The sequence below is a fragment of the Corvus hawaiiensis genome, chromosome 8, assembly GCF_020740725.1.
Source record: "Corvus hawaiiensis isolate bCorHaw1 chromosome 8, bCorHaw1.pri.cur, whole genome shotgun sequence".
In the NCBI taxonomy this organism is placed as follows: Eukaryota; Metazoa; Chordata; class Aves; order Passeriformes; family Corvidae; genus Corvus; species Corvus hawaiiensis.
Window position 1 is genome coordinate 4,556,654 of NC_063220.1, and position 15,006 is coordinate 4,571,659.

Sequence of the window (15,006 nt, forward strand, 5' to 3'; positions counted from 1 at the left end):
CATTTGGTTTATCCTGATTATCTCACTCAAATGAATGATCCTCAAATGTTCAATAAAAGCTTTGTCAAGGCAGGATGTGTGGGATTAGGACCTTAACTTCAGGAAAAGTCTCCTGTGCGAAAGGTTGTTGCTTCTATAAGGGCAGAACGTGCCTTGGGATTGCTTTTTGTTGCTCCTCCCAAGCCTTGGTACTGAGAAAACAGAACTGGTTAAAAGAAGTTACAGGTGATTAAAAAAGTATAACGGTAGTATAACAGCATTGGATGGACTCTGAGTGACACTGCTTAATGTGCTCTGAAAGATTTTGAATCATAGTTGGATGGAAGTTTGCCATATCAAATACAGATTATAAAAAAAGAAAAAAAGAGGGAAACACTGCACAGGACAGAGATTTGGTGACAAGATGGGTATTAAGAGAGGTATAATGCTGTGGAGAAACATGTTTTATAGTTCAGGGGAGCATTTATCAATTTGACAAAATTAAAAATTCATTGTGGCTCCTCTTGATCAAGCAAAGGTATTACCTTGTACAGGAGCAAACAGCACTGGCATCGTGGTGGTTGTCACACTTCTCTCTACACCACCCCTTGTGAGAACATTCCCACAGATATTTCTCATTCCCCCTGCACTGCACATCATCCATGACAATTTTTCTGGGGCTGTGAGTAAAGGTGACATTTCCTGAAGGTGATGCAGCATGTCCACACACCTGCTGGTTACAGACAACTTCTGTATCACTTTGATCCCAGAAAAAATATTTCAGCCTGCCCTTAGCACTGCTTCCACCCATTCACCACCCTCACTGACATTTATTTCAAAGACAAAAGAGAATTTCCCTGAACCTGGACATTTCATGGAGTCAGAGATTTATGCTAGTTGGTTTATGCTGCTTGCAGCAGGTTGTTCTGGACCGTGTCTGTAGGAGTATTGAACACCTCCAGTGCTTTGCTCTGTACAGGTTCAGTTCTGGAACATCAGACCATGATATTAAACACAATTGCACAAATGTAAGAAGTTTGCCCCTTCCTTCACATCCTGTGCCAGCTGTGAATAAAGAAATCAGTCACTTCTAGGTGGAGTTTTCAGTCACTGCAGTAAATACAAAATCTGTGAAGGAAATGGGCTATTGCACATGGTGCTGAAGATACTATTGAAACAATAAGAAGCAGATGAATGCACCTTGTTTCAGGACTATTGCACAGGTCTAAACCAGAAGTCAGACCAGTTTTGAAACACATCAGTTTATGGCTGTGGGGGAAATATGAATTTTTAAAGTGTTAGTGATAAAAGAGTTGCATAAATGAGACAATGTCGTCAATAAAATGAAAATCCAAGGTAAATCAAGATAAAACCAAGGGATTTTATTTGGTAGGATTTGGTACTACAGAGGAAATGTTGCTGGAAGGCAAGAAACTGAAAGAGCAGTGATAGCCAATGTAATTTCATACAATGGAGATACTTCGAATTTCTAAAATCATTCTAGCGAATTTTTTTGCAAGAGTTCATTTCTAATAGCTTCATTTTTCATGCACCTTAATTGTTGTTGGAAGCCCTTCTCTTTTGTGGGACCAGAGGTTAATCCCTCCCCTTGGATATCCCACAGCAGCCGCTGGCCCAGGAGGAACCAGGGAGAAAACATTACCAGGGCAGCGGAGTGCCTTATCTGCAGGAAACAAAATGCTATTTTTTTTTTCAAAATGCAATGCCAGGAATCCTCAAAACTGTCCAGATTCTATCCTGTGTTTCAAACAGTTAATTTCCAGCTTGACTTTTGTCAAACTGGCTGTCACACTTGGCTGCCTTCAGGCAGCACCTCGTGTGACGCACGGATGAGTCCTTGCGGTGCTGGTAGGGAGCAGCCCACTTGTCTTCCCCAACAATGCATTCCTTAGCAAAATCCAGTGAACTTCTGAGACAAAGAGGGCTTGTCTCACCCTGGCAGGGCTCAGATCAAGTGTTTGCTCTACGTGCTCAGAGTGCTGCTCTCAAACCAACGCTGCCTGCTCGGGAACCCGAAAGGAATCTGAAGCAGCAGGTTCTGGCCACCCTTCTGCAGCTGGGGCTGTGGTGTTGGATTTCTGAGCCTGAACTGGGGATGGCAAGATCCAGCATCTGGGCTTTGCCAAATAGAGTCGTGGAATCGTTGAGGTTGGAAACATTTTTGCATGGAGGCACCGAGCCCTCACATGAACATTACTCAATTTTCATCATATCTCATGCAACAAAGACCCACTTGAATCCAGGCCTAGCAACAGAAGATGGTAACTAATGCCAAAGGCTTCAGAAATATCTCAACATCACTAGTCAGTCACTAGGAGGAAAGAGAGAATCCACCTCTCTGAAACGATGGTTCCTGAAAACTGAGAAAAATACAGGAAAAAAAAGTGACAGTCATTCAGACTTGGCAGGCTCTTTAGAACAGCAGCAGTACAATTAAATTCTATATTACACCTTGTGACTAATCCACTTATTTCAGAAAAAAAGAAGAAAAAGTTTGGTTGGATGGGTACCAGGTGATTCAGGGCAAAAGAGGTGCTCCAAGTGTTATTCTAGGAAATGAAAACAACTCTCACTCCCTGTGACACAGCTGGGTCACTGACCAGTTTCCTCAGCCAGAAGAGGTTTCATTAAAATAGACTTTTTGTGTCATGAGTCTGAGAGAGAAAGTCTCCCAAAGTTCACAAGCTGCTGTGAGAATTTCAGTGTCTCCTTAGTTTTTGCCACCTAGATATAAACTGCCAAAAAAATTAAAAATACAATAGGTAGGTTCTAGTACAATCCTGTTAAAAAAGCTTGGTTGTGACTCGGTGAGTCTGATGGAGTTAACTAAGGAAACAAAATTGTCAGTTGGTTGAAAAGATCTCCAGGCTATATTCCTTTAGTTATTTAATTGGAATTTGGTGCAACCAGTGGGGCTCAGGTGTTAAAGGACCCCTAAGCCAGAAATGGGAGCAGAAGGTTGTGCTCAGCTGCTTAATTCAGCTTGATGTCAATGGATATTTGTGGGATTCCAGGGGCAAGCGTGGGGAGAAAATAAAGAAAACAAGAAAAATGGTGTTTCTTACCCATACCCTGCAAACCCTAATTAGCTTTTTTAAACCTCAGTCTACATGAGGATTTGTTATTAACAACTGGAAAATCAATCTACTTGCTGGCTATGAGATGCAGGAACAAAATAAAGTTTATTTATACCCAGTTATAAATATTTTTGTGGCGGGTTCCTGGGAAGGAGGACTACAGAGCTGAATTATCTTCTTCATACTCCAAAATTAGGATAGAAAGATAAGCAGGATGGGAAATTCAGCATACAAACAAGCAAACAAGGGCCTTGTTTCTGAGCTTTGCTTCAACCCCTCTTCTGGCCAAATAGGAGGCTTGGTAACACTGGGAACAGCATGAAGTCAGGAACCCATAGACTCCATGCAATTATTTACTGAAAATATATATATCTATTTTAAATCAAATTGCTTTTGATCCCTTCTCTTCCCATTAAAGGAACCTTTAGGAGAGTCTCTCAGGAATGTGCAGTTTTGTCAGATTTCTGAGCACTTTCAGCTGCTTGCTCATTGTCCCCTCCCAGTGGGACATGGGAGAGAATCAGGGAAAAATAAAATAAAATAAAATAATATAAAATAAAATAAAATAAAATAAAATAAAATGAAGTCAAGTGCCTTGAGCCCCCCCCCCCCGCCAGCCTTCTCACCGGCACAGCCAGCACAAGGAGCTGACAAATCCTTGACTGAGTGCGAGAGCTGCTCAGAACCATCAGTGTGTTCTCAACATTATTCTCATCTTAAATCCAAGCAGGGCTCTGTACCAGCTGCTAGGAAGAAAATTAAATACCCCAGCCAGAACTAGGGCAGTGGTGTAATTCAGTCACTGGGTTGACGCTTCTAAGGGATTTTCTCATGGTGCTGCCAGCAAAATATTTATTGATGCTAAGGTGATTAGCTGAGTGCATACTACTGAGGAAACAAGCACGTGCTACATGGTTGAGTCGTGACAGACACAACAGGAGGAAATGAAATAACCTAATACCAAAGTCAGACCAGTTATTCAAAGGAAAAAGCTGCCAAGTGATGGGGTTTGTGTCTTCTGTGAGGGCAAGGAGGTGACAACAATGATCAGCTGCCAGAAAATTAATATAAAAAGAGCAGACGAAGTGTCCTTCACGTGCTCCTGGTTCTTGACACCCTTGTGTTTGCAGGCACCAGGCTTCACGGTGAGATTGGCGTAACACTGATCCCCTACAAACCAAAAAAAAACCCAAACAAAAGGCCAAATAAACAATTTTAGCTTACTTTTTGGCTTTAATTCTTTGTATTTTTTAACTAGAACATGAAAGGCAAAAATCCCAGGTCATGTTTTCATGCACCAGTGATAAATGTTTATGTGGGATTTGGCTGTTTGCATTTCCAGCATATTTCAGTCTGATTTATGAATGTGCACAAGACATTCTGAAAGCCTGGGTAAGTCCTGAGAAGCCAAACTCCTCACAACCTCAAAGCATACAACCACAAAGGGAAAAAAAATTAAATAGTTTTGTGATCAGCAACCAAAACTAATAAAAACGGAACAAAAGTCTTCCTTCTGGAAAGCAGACGTTGAATGTCTTTCACCTCTTGACTGACATTTGAGTGAGAGCTGAAAAATCTCATGGCTGAGAGTCAATCTCTTGGAGGAGATTTGTAGTTTTGCCTGGCTTAGGATGTATATCAGTGGGAAGGCTTCCAACTGATATAACAAACCTTTAGAATAGATGGTGTGTTTCAGCCTTAAGGCTTGCAAACAAATCCTCTTTAATAGCTCAGTGTCTTTTGAATTTGGATTTATTCAATCTAGAGAATTGAAAACTTAATAGAAAATATATCAATCAATGCTCAAAATAATTAGAATATTGTATAGCCACAATTCCAGTTGCTGTGGTAAGATCAATTTTTACATTTCCTTTCCAGAGATGATCCATTCTCGCCAAATTAAATCTTCCTTCCTTTCAATAAGCCTTGAAATATTTCTTGATGCCTCATTCACATTTTTGCTCCAGCTCACAAAATTTTGAGGCATTAGGTAAAAGGTTTTAGGATGATGTGAGAGGAGAATGAAAGAGGAGGAAAATGATAAAATGATTGTGCTAAACAACTTGTGGCACAGAAGTTGAAATTGTTTCTTAATCCTTGAAGTGGTGTTAGGATTACAAAGCTGTTCTAAGGTATTGTGGCAGAATTTATTGCAGATAAAGATATCACAGCTTCCTACAAATGGCACATGTGGGACTGTCATCAGTGAAGCATTTTGGTGGCTCATAATGTGTAAGGTTTACCCTGCATTCATCCAGTGAGGGATGCTGACCTTTGCTTTGAAGAAAACAGCTTCTTCGGTTCCAGTCTTGCAGAAAAACCATTAAGAGCAGAAACAACAAGTGCCAGGATGGTGACAGCACCAACCATCAGTGTGAGGGAATTGTTGTCAGCAGTGGGAAGATATTTAAATATTTATATTGAGATAAATTTTATATTAAGATATTTAGAAGCCCCCTGCTTAGTGTTTCAGAAGCAGGGGCTCAGACCCTCGCTGGGAATTTTTAATCAAATAGACCACACTCTTCAACACAGTAAAACATTTGTATTTTAAGCACAGAGGCATTAATTTGAGAGACATAATAGATTTATTGCTTTGTAAACATTCCTTCCTTCGATTATAAATTACACTGCTCACAGAACAGATTACTTTCAGCTTGGAAATCTCTGCATTTTATAAATAAGCACAGACCCATCATTGTTTCAGTGAGAAATTCAGCATTAAAAACAATACTCAAAATAATTAGAATATTGTATAGCCCCAATTCCAATTGCTAGAAGAGCCCAGCCCTATGAGTGAAACTTACTGGAGTTTGATTCAGCATATTGAAGATCAAGGCACAAAGAGCTCCCAGATCAAAGTCAGAAATAAGCAAACTCACAGATTCATTGCTTTCAACTATTTGGACAGGCTTCATATTAGCAGGGATGAGAACTCAACTAAGTAAACTTCAGAAAACAACTGAGAAGCAGAAAACAACAGAGGGAATGAAATGTTTCTCAAGAAGGCTGGGAATTTGCTCCTGGCTGGCTGTCTTGGACTCATGGGCTCGTTTAGTTTAGAAAAGACCTTTAAGGTTGTCGAGTCCTGCCATTAAATTAGCACAGATAAGTCCACCATCAAACCATATCCCCAAGTACCATAAAATTCACAATCAGACTGGAGCTAATTAGCACAATTCAGGGAGTTATAGTACTAAAATGGATTACAGGCAACTCCCTTTTGGGACAGCCAGAGCAGTTACACTTTATAAAAACACAGCTGAAAGCAGAAGCTTGCAAGGTGTTGATCCTTCCTTTTTTATGGCAAAGTTGGCAAAAGCAGATTTCAGTGACAGGTGACAGAGCTATGGCTTTTCTTGAAGCCTGTTGGTCATCTCAGAGCAAATGTGAGAGAAATTTATTCAGGTTTCCTGGTGTTCCCACTCGGAGCACGCTCTTCTTGGAGCTGAAGGGGTCCAACCACCACTTCCACTTTCTCCTCAGCAGAACTGGTGTCTCTCTTGGCCCTGGTGCTGCAGGTCTGGTAGCAGTGGGAGGAGTAGTCCCCGAGCCTGCAGACCAGCATCTGGCACTTCAGGTACACTGATGGGTGCCGGCTCATGAACTCAAAGGCATTAAATTTGAACCGAGCAAAGTGGCTGGAAGGGGAGTAGAACGTGGCATAGGAAGGATCTCTAGGACACCTAGAAAGGGACAAAAAGGGAATTAGTCTTCATGGATGCACACAGGCATATTCCTGCAAAATTACAGAATAAAAGTAAATTATATCATAGTCGGCTACTTAGAACACAGTGGGATGAAAATGCAACTTGCATAACATAGTAGAGACTTTTAAAATATAGACTTTTTAAAGTCCTATGAAGCAGCTGGAGCATTGGCAACTCTTCCTCTTTTTCTGAGAGAAGAACACTTTAAGTGGTGAAGAGGGAAGAACAGACTCTTACTTGTGTCAGTACTATACAAGGCATAAAAAATTAGTCTAATGCTTTACCCAGTTTTACTAAAGTATTTAACTCCTAGGATGGTAACTCCTACTGCCAGTTTTCACTGTCTCATCTACGTTTCTCCCACTGCTTTGATTTTTGCTCACAGGACAAAGATGAAGTAAGTGAAATGAAATAATAGTAAGGTCTAAATATAATTCTTATTTCCAGGCTCATACTGTAAAAATAAAAAATATAAAAAATCAATAATTTTCACAGTCTGTTGATAGTGAGTTCTAAACCAATTCAGATTAGCTGCATTATTTTAAATAAATGTGGATGACAGGTGTGATTCTAGCAACTTGAAGTGATGCCTTTTCCTGGTCTTAAAATCGAGAATCAAACACGGTTAGAAGGGGAAAAGGGATTTTACGTCTGTATTTATTCTAAGGATCCTTAGGTGCACCATGCCCAGGTGGAATGCGCTGAAATGCACGCCACAATGCACACACACAAGAGACTGGGTATATCATTATAGGTGTTACTAATTAGCAGATCTATCAAAGATTCCCCAATGAGAGGCTTGAATGGGCCCCCCTCCCCAAGGAGCCTTCCCCTGGATGGTTCTATCTTAGTTTACAGAATGTGTTCTGGAGAGGACCTTGATGTCTGGGGCTTTCTGATCCCTAACTATGAGGCTTCTAAGATGTTTAGTCTCCTAGCTTGACAAATAAGTCTAAGAATGTAGACTAAAAACCACTAAGAATACAGAAGTTGTAAAAAGGTATAACAGGGGTATAAAAGAAAAGGCAAAAAATCATCATGGCATCAGAAGAAAGCTCTTACCCATTCTTGACTAAGTAATAGGCCAGCGTGTTAAAATCATGAGGGTTAGGTGATGCCACACAGGTGTCCACAACCACCTTCAGGTTTGGGTCTGAGTTGTGAAGACAAGCTTGGAGGTACAGATTTTGGTTGAGGTCGATGTAGTAGGGAGAGCTGCGCACTTGCCGCAGGAACGCTGGGGAATCGTAGAAGGTGATGTTCATGTTGTATCTTCCAAACTGATACTCATTCACGTCCACAGTGTCCTCAGCAGCATACATCACCTGCTGCCAGCTCTTCCTCAACATTTTGCAGCTGACGTGTAAGTTGATATTCTTTTTCCTCTTGATTATGTACCCGGAAGATGCAACCCTGATCATGTTGGAGTAGTTGATTGTATCATTGTTCTCCTGTGTAACAACGCAATTTAAAATCAGGAATTGCACTTTTGTCACATTCCACCGAAGTTTTGCTAAGCTTAAATATGCAGTTGAGTGCCCCAAACAGGGAGTGTACCTCTTGTATTGTCCCACAGCTGTTGTAGGGAATGTTGAATACAACCTCCTGTGACGTGACTGTCGGTCTGCAGCGACTGTCGTTCAGGATGACCCTCTGTGCTGAGTAGCCTTGAGACTGGAGGTAGTCTCTGCTGACCACAACGTGCATGTAGTCTGGCAAGCACTGAATGGCTGATAGAAGGGGAAGATACAATATGTTTGTGACTTTAGGAATTTGGTAATGATTAGAGGCTTTTTTTTCTAAATTTAGAAGTTATGCAGTTCCCACCCCAACCCATTGTATTTCACGCACATCATTCAATTTCCACAAACATCTTTAAATTTACACAAACATTTATTTTGCAAACAAAAGCAATAAATAGGCTTGTCTGTTGAGAAACACTGGCCAGGAACTTACTGGTGTTGTGACCTGCTGGAATGGAGGAGTAGTGAGCCTGAAACCCTCTGAAGGAGTATCTGGAATCGCTGTGGAAGCGAACACTCATCATGTTTGAAGAGGACACATATGTGGGAAAGGAACCAGAACAGAATCTTCCAAGAAGAGGGGAAGAGTGGAGAGGCCCATCATAGACTTCAATGTAGTCATGCTGGCATGTGCCACTTTGCATCCTGGTGGACAAACATCAGCACCTTGTCAAATCCATTTCAGAAACTCTGACTTCACTGCCTAACGTGCTCAAGCCTTTCAGCATTTAAAGTTTTCACAGCAAAGGTTTAATTTGGCTTGTACACAGCTTTAGCAGAAAATGGTGAACAAAAACTGCAACAGCAATCCGGACTTTGAACTGGTCTTCCAACTGTGGATGTTATTGGAAGTATCTTTAAAATTGGGAAGGTTGCCTGTTTCAGATAAGATTTCAAACTTCTCAAGTGAGTTTTGACTGATATTTGCCCAGCGAATCAACGTTTTACTTACACGATGTCTCTAAATGTGAGTGTTACACGGAAATTGTTCTCTACTTGTATTTCCCACACGCAGTCAGCGTCGTTTGGATAACTTCCAGGATAGTTGGGACTCTGCAGCACCCCAGAGGAATCTGAGATTGAGCCACCACAAAAATAAGGTGCTGCAGAAAGAAATGGGAAAGAATTTACTTACAGTAACCTCTGCAAAAGTGTACTTGAGATGTACGTGTCTCATCCACAGCTGTCGAAAAGCAAGTCCCCTGCTGACTGCAGGTGATAGTCTGTAGGAGCCAAATCAAAACTAATATTTGTTTTCATTTTAGGCTTGCTTTCATAATGACTTTGGAATGCCCTCAGTGGTGGATTTTCATCCATGGTGTCAGACTACCCTCTTCAGGCTGGGCTGGTAACACCTTGATGCTTTTTGCCCCTTTTCACAGTTGAGGCAGATTCTGGGAGGTGTCATGACAGTTGAAATGGAAGTGCCTTCCTCAACAGACAGCCTCTCATCATCCTCTACTCTGCTGCTTCTCTTTATTCCCCTAAGGTCTTTGAAGGGTAAATAAGTTGCAAATTTTCTAGAAAACTCTGTAATTTTACGATTTCAGGCTGAAATAAACGCTCCAGGCGGCTGTGAAAAATCTTAAGTATAAATACAGCTGAAAAAGCTTTAGTGTTCCTGCCAGCATGAATGACATAATTCTTGTTAAACACACAGATAATCCCAGAAGTGTGTTTGTAAGAAGGTGAGCACAAGCTCTGAACTTAAATCCTACAAGATGTGACATGAAAAGGTGATAATCCATTTTATATTCTGCCTAAAAAATCATGCACATTTGCAGTGATACTGTCAAAGACAAATTTAAAAAAATGTGCAACAGGGAGACAGACAGACCACAAATTAGGAAGGTGAGAAGAGCCACAGAAGAGCATTACCTGGTGGAGGTGTTGAGGTGGCCACAGGAGCTGTGGGTGTGAAGGAAGAAGAGACACACATGAGAAGTGCAGTTCATGAGAAAGGTCCTGGGGCCAAGACATGGCCTTGTTTTGGGGCAGAGTGTTAAAATGGGGATCACAAGAGGCAGGGGATGAGGACACAGGGGGCCAGGCACAGAGGGCCGTGAGCTCCACAGGAGACCCAGTTGCCACCACCAAAAATGATCATATTCTCATTTCTTCTGATCATATCCCAAAACCCAGAGTATGTCAAGGAAATAGTTCTGGTGCTACCCACGCAAGACTTGAAGAGGCAAAGGCAGAATGATCCCTGGGTGTGTTACCCCGGTTGCAGTGAAAGGAAATCCCTGCTCAGGGAGTTTCACTAACTCAGCGATGGCTACAGAGTTCCTGGACTCAAAGCTCAGCTCCCCCATTTGCCACATATAGAACTCATTCAGAATGATGCACGCACAGGCCTGTGGTGTCTGCTGGCCACTCACCTGCACAGACGACACCGGCATCCTCCACGTGCCCACAGTTGTGCACGCCCCAGCCGTTGTGCCGGCACATCTGCAGGGAGGGCTCGTCCCCGCGGCACTGCACGTCGTCCAGGAAGATGCGGCCGGAGCCCAGGCCGAAGTGCGCAGTGTCCAGCGCAGCCACGGGCTGGCCACAGCCCAGCTGCCGGCACACCACCTGGGCATCCTGCAGGTCCCACTGGTCGTCACACACCGTCCCCCACGTGCTGCCGTCGTACAGCTCCACGCGGCCCTCGCAGCCGTTCCTGCCGCCCGACAGCCGCACGCTGGCCCCTGGCACACGGCACAAGGCACAAGGACGAGCTCACTCCAGCCCGGCACTCTGCTGTCCCCACAGGGGCCACTGCAACAGGGAGCCTGCGTGGCTGCTGCAAGGCCAGCGATGGGGCTGGGGGCTGGACTTACCTGTGGAGTATGGCCTGGCTCTGGTGGGCACTGGAGCTATGGATGCAAGGAAGAATTTGGTGTCAATGCCAAAGGTTCCAAAGAGAGTTGGCACATGTCATGCAGCTCAGAGTAGCCCATTTTCTAGGAGCCCCTGTCCTATGACTCCTATGACATCCTGCAGAGCTCTTTCACTCCTCTGAAATGAGCATCTTGACTTCTCTGTTTCACACAGGAGCCCTGTGCATACAGAGACCTCTCCTGAATTTCAAACCATTTAAGGCAGTAGCTTTCTTTCCTGCAGCCACATCCCCATTGCCAGAGCATGTCTAGCAAATCGTTCTGGTAGTAGCCATGCAGGAATTGAGGCGCTTAAGGCAGAAAGAACATGTTGCTGCTGGTTGCAGTGAGAGGCAATCCCTCTGCAGAGAGTTTCATTGAGCCAGCACTGGCTGCAGAGCTCCTGGACTCAAAGCACAGCTGCCCCATTCGCCAGCTCTTCCTCATGCTGTATTTGCACCCTCACTTTAGTTTGTGGTGGCCTAACTGGTGAGGCCCAGGGCTGGGAGACTCCGTGCAGTGCAATCAGCTCTGGGAGAGGAAGGAGATCAGGAGCAATAGGGAGAGCATTGAGTGAGAGCGGATGGGGTTACCTGGTGTGCTGCTCTTTGCTGTGGTAGCCATTGTCTCTGTGGTGGTTGCCAGTGCTGGGGTGGACACCTTGGGTGTGGCAGGGGATGGCTGTGTGGTGATCATTTCCAGAGGGCTGGATGTCTCTGTTAGGGACGTGATGAGTTCAATGGCAATGGAAATGAAAAGCAGAGCTGGAGAACTAATGCCAGGAGAGGGTGGAGCTCTTTCCTACTACTTTCTCAACCTGACTGCAGCCTGACTTGCTCCCAGTCCTGCCCCATCCTCCCTCAATCTTGCCCTTTGCCCCTCACTGGACGCCAAGAGCAGGAGGTGTGGGGAGCCTGCTGTTCCATCTCTGAGCAAAAACGGGGTTTGTGCATGACATCAACTTCAGCCCAAGGCGGCAGAAGACCCCAGCCTCAGCTCAGCCCTAGCTGTATCAGGGGAGCTCAGCTCGGTCGTTCCCGGAGGACAGACCCGGAACCCTCGTAGAATGGTGCGCACAAGGGCCTTTGGTGTCTGCTGGCCACTCACCTGCACAGACGACACCGGCATCCTCCATGTGCCCACAGTTGTGCACGCCCCAGCCATTGTGGCGGCACATCTGCAGGGAGGGCTCGTCCCCACGGCACTGCACGTCGTCCAGGAAGATGCGGCCGGAGCCCAGGCCGAAGCGAGCGCTGTGCGGGGCGTCCACGGGCTGGCCACAGCCCAGCTGCCGGCACACCACCTGGGCATCCTGCAGGTCCCACTGGTCGTCACACACCGTCCCCCACGTGCTGCCGTCGTACAGCTCCACGCGGCCCTCGCAGCCGTTCCTGCCGCCCGACAGCCGCACGCTGGCCCCTGGCACACGGCACAAGGTCAGGTTTCCAGCGACCCAGCTCCTGGAGCCCCAGACTTCCCAACTGTTTTGCAGATTTTGCCCCAGTGACCATGAGCTGGGGTAGTGCAGAGCCAAAGTGGCTTGGTGGGGGATTCTAACTGCGGATACACTCCAGCCATTCAGACATCAGTCTACACCTGTCCAGGCACCTGGTGGTGTCCTGTTGAAGCTTCCTGGGTGCAGAAGTCATTGATTCACGGAGGCATTTCCAGAAAAACCCTTTGCAACCCTTGAGAGTGAATCAACCTCTTTGGGGGACCACTCATGTAGCCTGGAGTATTCATGGGAAGAGGGGACCAGCAGCCTTGCACTGAGCAGGATCAGCCCCATTGGACTCCCCTGTTCTCTTCTTGTGCCAGGTTGGGCCTCACCGCAAAACTGGACATAAGCTGGGTGAGCAGGACTTACCTGTTGTGAGCGGCCATTGAGCAGGAGGGGTTGGCTGGGCAGCTGGAAGGAAGAAGAGGGAGTGAATGCAATGGCAGTGAATGCTTCAGTCTTGTGGCAGTGTATGGACTTGTACGTGGACATGGACATGGACATGAGAATTCATGGTGCAGGACTAAAGGGGGAAGAGAGCTTGGGTCCTGCCTTTGCTCCTATCCTGATACCAGCCTGACCTGTCGCCAGTCATGCCCCATCCTCCCCAAAGAACAATCCTGCACTCCAGCTCTTTACACCCTCATTTAGTGCCTACAGCAGGAAGTGTGGAAAATCTGGTGTCCCCTCTCTGAGCAAAAATGGGGATTATTCATCACTCAGGCTTCAACCCCAGGAGGCAGAAGACACCAAGGCTCATCTCTGCCCTGGCTGTACCAGAGGAACTCAGCATGACTGTTCCCAGAGAACAGACCCAGAACCCTCCAAGAATGATGCACACAAAGGCCTTGGTGTCTGCTGGCCACTCACCTGCACAGACGACACCGGCATCCTCCACATGTGCACAGTTGTGCACGCCCCAGCCATTGTGCCGGCACATCTGCAGGGAGGGTTCATCCCCGCGGCACTGCACGTCGTCCAGGAAGATGCGGCCGGAGCCCAGGCCGAAGCGAGCGCTGTGCGGGGCGTCCACGGGCTGGCCACAGCCCAGCTGCCGGCACACCACCTGGGCATCCTGCAGGTCCCACTGGTCGTCACACACCGTCCCCCACGTGCTGCCGTCGTACAGCTCCACGCGGCCCTCGCAGCCGTTCCTGCCGCCCGACAGCCGCACGCTGGCCCCTGGCACACGGCACAAGGCACAACATCAGGCTTCCAGCTCCCCAACATCCACAGCTGCCACCTCCACAACTCTTTTGGAGATTTTGCCACAGTAACTTTGATTTGAGGTGTGCAGATCTAAAGAGACTGAAGAAGGCTATTGACACAACAAAGACCCCTGGTTTGTAGAAGGCTGATGCATCATGAGCAAGGAGCTGCTGGGGAATCCTGTGCAAACAGCCTGGGGGTACTGGGAGCTGCTCAGAGCATTGGGGGCATTTGCTGAAAAGGCCTTTCCACACACCATGATCATGGGACATCCCCTGAGGGGTACCACTCATGCACCCTGCAGATGTTTGAATCTACGGGGCCTGAGAGGGTATCCATGAGGGACTAGGCAGCTCTGCTTGATGGTTGCAAAGCAACAGCCATGACGTGGCATCAGGACAGATACCTGGGTCTTGGGTAGCCTGGCAAGCACATGGGCTTGAGGGAAGGGATTGCTCCAATCCACTTCATACTTGCTGCCCTACAGCCAGGAGCCATGGAGTGTCTGGCAGACCAGGGCTTGGACTCAGCACCATTGCACCTGCCCTTCTGCTGGGGCTCAGATCCTCCCTGGCAGAAGCCCTCAAATGACAAGACCCTTTGCCATGGGCAGGAAGAACCAGCAACACTGCATTGAGCAGGCTCAGCCCAGCAGGCCCCCTCTCTTCTCCTCTTGTGCCAGGATGGGGCTCCCTGTAAAACCAGGAAGATGCTGGGGGACAGGAATTACCTGTTGTGTACGGCCATTGAGCAGGAGGGGTTGGATTGGCGGCTGCAAGGAGAAAGACAGAGTGAATGAAAGAGCACTAAAGGCAGCAAGCTTGTGGCAGGGGATGGACACGGACATGGAAAGGCTAGGCTCAAGGACTAAAGTGAGGAAAGGTCATGGAGGTCCTGCCATTGACCTATCCAGACACCAGCCTGACATATCCCCAGTGCAGCCCATGCTGTGATCCCACAAACCTGCTCTTTGCAACTGCATGGAGCACCTCCACCTGTGAGACAGGAGAGCCTGCTCTGCCCTCTCTTTACAAAAATGGGCATTTTGCCTGACACGTGTTTTAGCACCAGGCAGCAGAAGACCCCAGCCTCTCCTCTCTGCCCTGGCTCTGCATGGCTGCTTCC

General features: G+C 46.3%; 1 protein-coding gene across 1 annotated transcript in view; it reads right to left on the bottom strand.

Moving 5' to 3' along the window:
• Positions 1–5,646: 5,646 nt before the first annotated feature.
• LOC125329553 (deleted in malignant brain tumors 1 protein-like) overlaps positions 5,647–15,006 on the bottom strand; it is a 28,369-nt gene continuing 19,009 nt past the window's right edge. The window contains exons 27-39 of the mRNA XM_048311698.1: positions 14,612–14,653; positions 13,543–13,854; positions 13,042–13,083; positions 12,282–12,593; positions 11,768–11,890; positions 11,136–11,171; positions 10,692–11,003; positions 10,189–10,218; positions 9,263–9,413; positions 8,744–8,955; positions 8,345–8,517; positions 7,850–8,238; positions 5,647–6,763 (exon numbers count right to left, since the gene is read on the bottom strand). Of these exons, the coding sequence (XP_048167655.1) occupies positions 6,478–6,763; positions 7,850–8,238; positions 8,345–8,517; positions 8,744–8,955; positions 9,263–9,413; positions 10,189–10,218; positions 10,692–11,003; positions 11,136–11,171; positions 11,768–11,890; positions 12,282–12,593; positions 13,042–13,083; positions 13,543–13,854; positions 14,612–14,653 (2,420 nt within the window). The 3' untranslated portion in view covers positions 5,647–6,477. The remainder of the gene's footprint in view (positions 6,764–7,849; positions 8,239–8,344; positions 8,518–8,743; positions 8,956–9,262; positions 9,414–10,188; positions 10,219–10,691; positions 11,004–11,135; positions 11,172–11,767; positions 11,891–12,281; positions 12,594–13,041; positions 13,084–13,542; positions 13,855–14,611; positions 14,654–15,006) is intronic.